General features: G+C 37.6%; 1 protein-coding gene across 1 annotated transcript; it reads right to left on the reverse strand.

Moving 5' to 3' along the window:
* Positions 1–5,193: 5,193 nt before the first annotated feature.
* LOC123886395 lies at positions 5,194–9,656 on the reverse strand. Its single transcript, XM_045935715.1, has 4 exons — positions 9,378–9,656; positions 6,167–7,382; positions 5,406–6,043; positions 5,194–5,220 (listed from the first exon to the last, which is right to left on the reverse strand). The coding sequence occupies exons 1-4, from the start codon at positions 9,654–9,656 to the stop codon at positions 5,194–5,196; spliced, it is 2,160 nt and encodes a 719-aa protein (XP_045791671.1).
* Positions 9,657–10,556: the final 900 nt, after the last annotated feature.

The following is a 10,556-nucleotide window of genomic DNA, read 5'->3' on the forward strand; positions in this document are numbered from 1 at the left end:
TCAAATTTCTAAAGCATCGCATGCTTATTTTTATATTTTTCCCTTTCATTTTTACTACATGTCCATTTCCGCTTGTTCATTTAAAAACTTGATTAGCTGGCAAGAACGGATCGCTTATTAATGAACCTGGAGAAATTCTAAAGAGTGGATCACAAATTGCCCTATTTGTGGGACAGATAGGGAAGACATTTTTGTTGGATTTATCTCCTTTTATTTATTAATTTAAATAAGGGATAATTACTATTAAGTGCACATTGTGGTAATTATCCATTAAGTCTAAATTGTGGTTTTTATTCTTTCCCTCAAATATAGTAACTGCCCATAAAGATAGTGTGGTAGTTATGATTGCATGTAAAATATTTTTGTGATGGACAAAAGTTATAAATAGAGTGCAATCCCTTGGTTTTGGTTCCCTGAGCCTCATATCTCTATTTAGTAACTTACACCATCTAAGGAAGATTGTAGAAGGTTTAGAAGAGCTTGAACATCCTCAAACAATCAAGAACAATCCTCAGGCAAGGTTTAAGCAAGAGCAATGACTGGAGGTATTTCGGCTATTTAATTCCAATTTAGTTTCCGCTGTTTAAGGTTGAATTTCGTTTATGAAATTGTATAAATTCTAACATTTGGTATCAGAGCCCTGTTTGCCTCTGCCTTGCAATTACGTGTTCTAATTATTGGGGATTTAATCGAGACTAAAATTTTTGATTTCATATATTTGTAACAGTTTATACACTGAAATTCCTTTTAAACCATGAAGAACAAAGTTTCGAAAATTTCGGTTGATGTTTCTGTGTTTGAATTCTGGTTTACAGATTAAAATAAGTATGAAATCAAAAACTTTAAAAGTCTGGGTTTTTACTTGAAGTTTTTAGAAATTTCGATTTCAGATTAAGACTGTTTTAGATGCAGAAAAATATTGAATCATATGGAAAGGTTTTAGATTCATGATTATGTGTTTAAAACGTGAATTTTCGGTGTTATTTTTACCTGAAATCGTGTTTTGCTGTTACGGGTCGCATGGGTTTTCAACCGGGTCAATCTAACCCGTCTGGAGGTTGAAGATGAGTCATTAATTTTAGTCAATACTGTTACTCTAAATATTTTGTAACGCATATTTATTCAAAACTGAAGTATGTGTCGTAGCGGCCGAATTGTTCTCCTTTTATGACGAGATCGTGGGTTTGATACCGCTATGATTCATATTTGAGAAATTTATTTTTTTGAACAGTTTTGATTAAAATAAAAAGGCTTAAATGCAGTTTTGCCCCCCCTGTTTTGATTAAATCGGAATTTTACCCCCCCTGTTTTAAAACACGGACTTTTACCCCCCCTGTTGGTTTTTGCCCCCCCTAAAATTCTGCTTTCGAGTCACAACTTTAAAGCTTCGCACACAACTCAATTTTGATCAATAATTTACCAAAAGGATACCGAAATGACCGTAATCGAGTTATCTTTCCACATAATAAAACCCCACTGAATTTGGAGTTACAAAGAGAGATTAATTACCGTTTTAGTGAAGGTATATCCCCAAAATTCTGCAAAAAATCTGCTTTCGAGTCACAACTTCAAAGCTTCGCATACAACTCAATTTGGATCCATAATTCACCAAATGGCTACCGAAATGACCGTAATCGAGTTAGCTTTCCACAGACTCAAACCCCACTAAATTTAGTGTTACAGAGAGAGATTAATTACCGTTTTAGTGAAGGTCTGTCCAATTACTAATTCTGCAGAAATCTACTTGTGATCTTCAAATTCAACATTGTCTACCGAACACATCGTAACTCCAAATTCGACGAAATTGAAATGCCAACAAGGGTAATTTCGTTAGATTTCCATACATGTAAATAGTATTAAAAAACGAGCTACAGGGTGAGAGGAATGACGAGAATACCAGTAGTAGTTTCATACGATAATTAATTTGAACAGACCTTCACTAAAACAGTAATTAATCTCTCTCTGTAACTCCAAATTTAGTGGAGTTTGATTCTGTGGAAAACTAACTCGATTGCGGTCGTTTCGGTACCAGTTTGGTGAATTATTGATCCAAATTGAGTTCTGTGAGTAGCTTTGAACTTGAGGCTCAGAAGCAGATTTTGTGCAAAATTTTGGTGGGGGGCAAAATCCAACAAATTATAAAATAGGGGGGGGGTAAAATTCCGCATTTTAAAATAGGGGGGATAAAATTCCGCATTTTTCAAAATAGGGGGGGTAAAACTGCATTTAAGCCAAATAAAAATAATGAAAAATATTCCTACCAGTTACTTTCGAACCTGGGACCTGGGCCTGTATATTACGTCTAATGCTCAACCGCTGGACTGCCTGTATCGTTTCGAAATTTAATTGCATTGAGATTATATTTATTCGGTTATAACACACATAAGGATAAATGGTCAGTCAATGAACTCTTAACCATGTGTGTTCAACAAGAAAAAAGATTGGTGATGAAAATCAATAAAGATGTTATAATGCAAATATGGGAAAGATCATGATCTTGAAAGGTAAACCAATCTCATTTGTCTGTTATGAGTCTAATATGGTTGATGTTATTTATAACACATGTGGGTTGGTTTTTGTTCTACAATCCATGTTATTGAATACCTTACAGTGTATAACCAACTTAAGGAAATCATTTCCAAGTTAACAATGCATCTATTCAGGAAGTAAGAAACGTTCACATATAGAGATTGTTGGAACATGCAATTTAATTTTTAAGTGGTGGCTTTGTTTTTTAAATTTGGAAAAGACTTTTTATGTTCCAAATTTTTTCTAGAAAATTAATTTCTATATAACACTTGAACCATTGAGATAATCCTTTATTTTTATGAAACATCTTTCAGTTTGTTTTATAAATTTAAATTTGTTGGAAATGACGAATTATCCAATGGTCTCTTTTTTCAATTAATTTTTCAAATTCATGCCACTAATAATGTTATGCATGTTCAAGCTGAAACTAAATGATGTGTTATAAATAATGAATCTTCTATTCTATGGCACCGGAGATTAAGACATTTCTCCATTCAGAAAATTAAAAGACTATTGAATGATGAAGTGATTGATACTTTGGATTTCACTAATTTTGAGACTTGTGTAAATTGCATTTAGGAAAGGCAAACTAACGCACATAAGAAATGTGCCAAGAGGAGAATTTAAATATTAGAAATCATACATCCAGATATATGTTGTCCGTACATGGATATACAAAGTCCGAAATACTTCATCTCTTTCATTGATGATTAATTATTCGCGATATATGTATATCTACTTGCTTCATAATAATTACGAAGCATTGGAAGCGTCTAAAGTTTTAAGGCTGAAGTGGAGAATAATGCGAAATGCAAATTAAGATCGTGACAAATGATAGAGGTGAAAAATATTATTATAGATATACTGAGAATGGACATAGTTAGGTGTATGCGTAGTTACTCCGGATTTTCAAAGTCATTGTGGCGTGAAACTCTTAAAACGGTAGTGTATATATTGAACCGTGTTCCAACTAAGGTTGTCCCAAACACACCTTTTGAGTTATTTAAAGGTTGGAAACTGAGTTTGTGTCATATACGCATTTGAGGATGCCCGTCTAAAGTAAGAGTTTACAATCCACAAGAAATTAGACCCTATGATTATAAATAGGTATCTCATTGGATATGCCGAAAAATCTTAAAGGGTATAAGTTATAGTGTCTGAAATTCTGGCACACTAGTGTTAAGATGTTGTACTCAACGCTTCGCCACTATAATACACTTTTAATGCGTGAACCAATGATCCAACATCCAACCGCGCATACAAAAAGAATAATAAACTAAACAAACTGAAAATAAATTAACACAGTAATTTGTTAACCCAGTTCAGCATAAGCCTACTCTAGGGGATACCAATCCAGGAGTGAATCCACTATGATAGTATTAGTTTGAAGCCCTTAATAAACTTCCCGTTTATGACTTCTCACCTAATCACCACCCGTGCTATATTCTACCTAAGACACACCTAGGTATGAGAACCTCCGCTCACCTCCTCTTGACCACAGCCACTGTGATCGTACACTTCTAGATTTAATAGGTGAAGACACACTTCATAAACCACACACACACCACTTCCGTGCTTAAAAGCTTTGGAATGGTATACACACACTATCTCCTTGCTTAGAAGCTCCAGAGATATTACAATGAAACAGTCACACAGTTCCTAGTCTAGTGGTAAATCAACACAAGATTCAGAACACAATAGACACAAAACTAAAACCTAAACTCACGCTTTGTAAGACTCAAATCTGGTTTCAGTGATCTGAACAATGGTGTCAACATACTTTAAATAACCTACACTAGCACGGGCTAGGTCTTCAATTAGACTTCAATAGCTCACCATGATCAAAGGTTCCTTCAAGGAATAATCTTCAATTAAATGTTTTGTTTCCTTAACTTGAAGATCTGATTAGCAAACAAAACTGGGTCACGAGGTCCATTATTAATTATACGTGACAGCGCTCCTTATCACATACGAACATTTATTATGGATTCGATATTTAGAATTTTGGCGCGAGATCTCAACATACACAGGCCCGGCCTTCTGGATGTGGTATCCAATGTTGAAGCATTGTACCCGACATCTTGCTTATACTGGATGGTGGAAGCATGTAGTTTCACATCAAGAAGGATCACATGTTTTAGCAAAATGAGGCCAACCATACAACGCCAATAATCTCCCCCTTTGGCAATTTTTGGCTAAAACATCCTAAGATTATTTCAACCGTTCTAGAGAGATACACAAGCTACCTTTCTTCAACTCAACATAGGCACACAGTCATGAAGTAAAGTAGAACAGTTTAACATGCTTGTTTTAATAACCCTTCATATAACAATAGCATATTTATTATGTATCAAATTAGAACTTCAGAAGCATGCAACAGCGGAAGGACAAGCACAAGTAGCCTCACAGGAATTTGCCAATAGAGAGTATAAGATTCTCATAAAAGAAACACTGGGGAAAAATAAATTCCCTAAAGAATAAATTCTCAGGAACAGATGATGCTTCAACATGCAGTAGCACATTGTGTGCTTAGCAGAGAAATATTGCTCCCCCTCATTAGTAGACGCGAGTACCAAGTTCATCTTACTCCCCCTTAATTCATGCACCGTATTATCCAGCATCTATTATGGCATACGATAACTATACAATAACTACTCCCCCTTTTTAGCCACAAAATAGACAAAATGGGAACTGCATAAAAAATATCCAAAAGCAGTGCAGATAGTAGCAGGACATAAAGTGCAGACAAAATTATTACACACCATGCACACTAGGTGCTAAATTCAGGGCTCAGCCCACAGACTTGCAAAACAAAAATCCAGAAAAAAAAATAAAAACACATCAGAATTACACAGAAGCACTTGGGGAGGAATCACTTTCTTCTCCTTCAGCATCTGAGTCAGCTTCTTCTCACCACTAGTACCATCATCCTCTGCATCAGCTGCTTGAGCTGCAGCCTCTTCAACCCTGAGAGCATGTATCATCCTTTCAAACTGCAACTTCTTTTCATCTAGCTCCTTACAGTTTGCTTCCAGCATAGCAATCATCTCCTTCCTTGTCATAGGAGTATCAGCAGCAGCATTTGATGGTCCAACAATATCTGGAGCATGCTGTTTACTGTACAGCTTCTGATGAATGGCAAGAGGAGTTGCCCTTTTCTTAGCAGACTCACCCTCATGCCTTATATGAGGATGTTGGGACAGGATGATGTCACAGATCAATGTTGGAAAAGCAATAGGTTGCTTGGAGACAGAGGTCTTAGCATGCTGCACAACTTGATTAAAGATATATTGACCAGCATTAAATTTTGTACCAGTACCAATCATATAAATGAGCTTACCCAGACTTGTTGCAATATCAGATGCATGTGTAGTAGGGACCCAGTTGACAGATGCAATACGATTCAGGATAGTATACTTTTGGGTCAGCTTCACTGCAGGTACCTTCTCCTTCTTTGGCCAGGTTTTCACTTTATTAGCTGTGATGGTTTTACAGACCACGTTGTCAGATACCTCTATGTCAGGATGAGGATCATCAGAGTTGCCCAGTACTTTGTTGATCACACTTGGAGAGAATGTCACACATTTTCCTCGAACAAATACCTTCTAAAATTCTTTGTCCAAGGGATTGCCACAACCTATAGGAATGTTGACAACAAACTCCCTAAACAGCTTCTCATAGCAAGAGCCTAAGCCCCACACAGTTTTGATTAATCCAACATCATTGATCAAGCTCACAATCTCTTCACACTCTAGAATATCCTTGCCTAGTTCCCTCTCCAAAGCCAATCTTCTTCTGCATATTATTCCCCATCGTTGAGCATAGGATGGAAGATGAAATGAAACATTGTCACAAGGGAAGTCTTCAGTGTCAGGGGCAGCAGCTTGAGGCATGGCCTTCTTAGCAGACATAGCCTTCTTAGCAGGAGGCTTGATGCTTGAGTCATCCTTTTCAGCTTCAAAATCAGAGTCACCTGATGGTGCATTCTTCCTTTTCAGCACACCCTTTTTCTTCTCAAGAGGAGGTATAGACTTGCTCCATCCTTTCTTAGGACCATACTTGACAGGCTTCAGAGTAGTGTCCTTTGTTTTCTTGGTGACAACAGGGGTAGTGGTAACAGCAGGTGCAGGTGTAGTAGTCCTGCTTCTCAGTCTTCTCCCAATTCCTTTCTGAGTAGGTGGAGATTCCAGATCTTCTTCAGAGGGGACTTCATCAACATCCACTATGTTCTGTTCTTCATTGGTGGTTTTCTTAGAATCCTCACCAGCTTCATTCTCTGGCTCAGAGTCAGCCACTTGTTCAGGAGTACTTTCTTTGTTTACTTCCTCTTCAGTGGAAGCTTCAGTATTAGATCCACTGCCAAACGACCCAGTGGCAGTGTTAGCATGTGGGCTAGAATCTCCTTTTGATGGTTCAACATCCTTCTCAGCATCAGTTGGTATAGAGGGTGACTCAACACCAGTTGGCGCATCGGTTACAACAGCCTTTTCTTGGGGTTTTTCAGCAACATCAGTTATGACATTCGTAGGAACTGCCATATTCTCAGGACCACTAGAATTATTGGTCACAGTAACATTCTCAGCAATATTTTGGGTTTTTCCTAGGGTTTCAACAGAACTAGGGTTTTCCTGTGCAGAGGGGGTTTCTTGATTGACCTTTTCAGAAACAGACTTAGCACTTTCTTCATTAGCTTTACTAGACGATTCAACATTCGCATTTTTGCCGGAGGCAGCACCATGCGATTCCACATTCGCAGTTTCAGAAGGGTTCTTACTCAAGTACAGTTCAGACATGCTCAAACCCCTTTTTACGGGAGATTGGGGTTTCTTCTTCTTAGATTTAACAGTATCAGACTTAATTAAAATTGAAGGAGACGATTCACTTACTTTCTTAGTGGATTTTGCAGATTTCTTCTTCTTAGAACTAGTTGCAGGGATACTAGATATGGGCGTCGCGTCGACCACAATAGTTGTTCCTTCCTTCTTCGATTTAGATCTTGTTTTCACAGTATCAGCGATTTTGTTTTTGATCTAAGCAGAACCGGAAGATTGAGACATTTTCACAGAGAAATTGTTGAAGTTTTTGAAGTTTTTGATGATTTGAGATGATGATTTGAGGTTGCAGATCGCAGCAAGAAGTTTAGAGGAAGTTGAAGGTTTTGAGAAGGAATAATGATGACATGAGAGTTGATAGCGTGTAATTGAGAAGTTATGGAAATTATTTTTTGTCTTTCCTTGATTTACGTGCGCCAATAGTTGAAATTTGGAGAACAAAACGGTTGCGCGCACATAATGCCTTAACTGCTATAATTCCTCATGTAGGCAAATTCCTAATTTGCCCCTAAGCCTTTCAAACTGATTAGCATCTAATGCTTTAGTAAAGATATCAGCTACCTGTTCTTCAGTTGCAACATGCTCCAACTTCACAATATTTTCTTCTACTAAATCCCTGATGAAGTGATGACGAATGTCAATATGCTTGGTTCTACTGTGCTGTATTGGATTTTTTGAAATATTTATGGCGCTTAAATTGTCACAGTACAATGTTAGAGCATCCTGTTCAACATTGTATTCCTTAAGCATCTGCTTCATCCACAAAAGTTGGGAGCAACTACTTCCAGCTGCAATGTACTCAGCCTCTGCAGTGGATAGAGAAACACAGTTTTGTTTCTTGCTAAACCATGAGATAAGATTCTCTCTTAGGTAAAAACATCCACCAGAGGTGCTTTTTCTGTCATCAGCACACCCAGCCCAGTCTGCATCACAATATCCCATTAACCTAGCATTGTTGGTGTGAGAATACATTATCCCATAATCAGAAGTTCCATTGACATACTTCAAAATTCTTTTTACTTGTATAAGATGGCTCATTTTTGGCTCAGCTTGGTACCTTGCACATACACCAACAGCAAAGGTGATGTCAGGTCTGCTTGCTGTGAGGTATAGTAGGCTTCCTATCATGCTTCTGTACAGGCTTTGGTCTACATCTACACCTTTCTCATCCTTGGTTAATTTTAGATGTGTGGCAGCAGGTGTTCTTTTGTGAGCAGCATTTTCCATGCCAAATTTCTTTATGATATTTTTGGCATACTTGCTTTGAGACACAAATATTGTGTCTTCCATCTGTTTTACCTGTAATCCAAGAAAATAGGTTAGTTCACCTACCAAGCTCATCTCAAATTCAGACTGCATCTGTCTCACAAAGTGTTGGACCATCGGTTCCGCCATCCCTCCAAAGACTATGTCATCAACATATATCTGTGCTATCAACAAGTTTCCATTCATTTCTTTGACAAATAAAGTCTTGTCATTTTCACCTTTCTTGTATCCTTGGTTGATCAGGAATTCAGTTAGCCTCTCATACCAAGCCCTTGGTGCTTGTTTCAAGCCATACAAAGCCTTTTTCAGTTTGTAGACATGATCCGGATGATTTGGATCTGTGAAACCTTTGGGCTGTTCAACAAACACTTCTTCATGAAGATACCCATTTAGAAAGACACTCTTGACATCCATTTGGTAGAGTTTGAGTTTGAGGATGCAAGCTACACCAAGAAGCAGCCTTATGGATTCTAGTCTTGCTACGGGGGCAAAGGTCTCATCAAAGTCGATTCCCTCCACCTGAGTGTAGCCTTGAGCTACCAGTCTTGCCTTATTCCTTGTTATTGTGCCCTTCTCATCAGACTTGTTCTTGTATATCCATTTAGTACCTATGACATTTACTCCATGTGGTCTTGGAACAAGATCCCAGACTTCATTTCTCTTGAATTGATTCAATTATTCCTGCATTGCTTCAATCCAGAACTCATCAGTAAGAGCCTCTTTTATGTTCTTAGGCTCAAATTTTGATACAAAGCAAGTGTTTGAGATAGCATCAAAATTCCTTCTGGTAGCAATGCCCTGGTCTGGATCACCTATGATTAGATCTTTAGGATGATTCTTCTGTGTCCTAATAGATGGTGCTTTTACTGGGACAGGTACAGAGTCTTGATCAGATTCCTCACCTTTTAATTTAGACTTTTCACTTTGTGTCATCTCATTAGAATTGTCAAGGGATGGTTCAACATCTGTTTCTACATCCTGTGTTTGAGTGGATGGTGCATCATCAATTACAACATTGATCGTTTCCATAATGACTTTGGTTTTTGAGTTATACACCCTATAGGCTCTGCTATTTAAAGAGTATCCTAGAAATATACCTTCTGATGCACAGAAATCATAGAATTTGTTGTTCTCAAATTCCTTCCCATGATCGCTTCTGACCCTTATGATGACAGACTCCTTTTCTCTTTGAAGTTGTACACATAAGTTTCTAAATGTTTCAAAACTATCTGATTTTTCTTTAAGGAAGTCTATCCATGTAAATCTAGAGAAATCATCCACCATAACAAAAGCATACCTTTTTGCTCCAAGACTTTCAGTCTGCATAGGTCCCATCAAATCCATATGTAACAATTCAAGTGTTCTGGTAGTAGTTTGATGTTCAAGCCTCGGGTGCGCCACCTTGGTTTGTTTGCCTATCTGACATTCTCCACATATTATTCCCTCGTCTATCTTTAGCTTGGGTAATCCTCTGATTGCTTCTTCAGCTATGGCCTTTTTCATTCCTCTTAGATGTAGATGACCTAACTTTTGATGCCAGAGTTTGACTTCATCATTTTTGCTTATGAGGCAAGTAGACATATAATTTCCTTCTTCAGATACCCACAAGTAACAATTGTCTTTGGACCTTACTCCCTTCATTATCAGTCTTCCTTCTCTATCTGTAACAAGACATTCTGATTGTGTAAAGTTCACCTTCATGCCTTGGTCACACAATTGACTGATGCTAATCAAATTGGTTGTAAGTCCTTTTACTAACAGAACATTGTCTAAGTTTGGTAGCCCATTGTCAATTAGGTTCCCAATTCCTTTTATTTCTCCCTTAGCTCCATCTCCAAATGTTACAAAACTTGTGGCATAGGATCTTAGATTGGCTAGATATCCTTCCACTCCAGTCATGTGTCTAGAGCATCCACTGTCAAAATACCA

This window comes from Trifolium pratense, linkage group LG5 (genome assembly GCF_020283565.1).
Source record: "Trifolium pratense cultivar HEN17-A07 linkage group LG5, ARS_RC_1.1, whole genome shotgun sequence".
Lineage (NCBI taxonomy): Eukaryota > Viridiplantae > Streptophyta > Magnoliopsida > Fabales > Fabaceae > Trifolium > Trifolium pratense.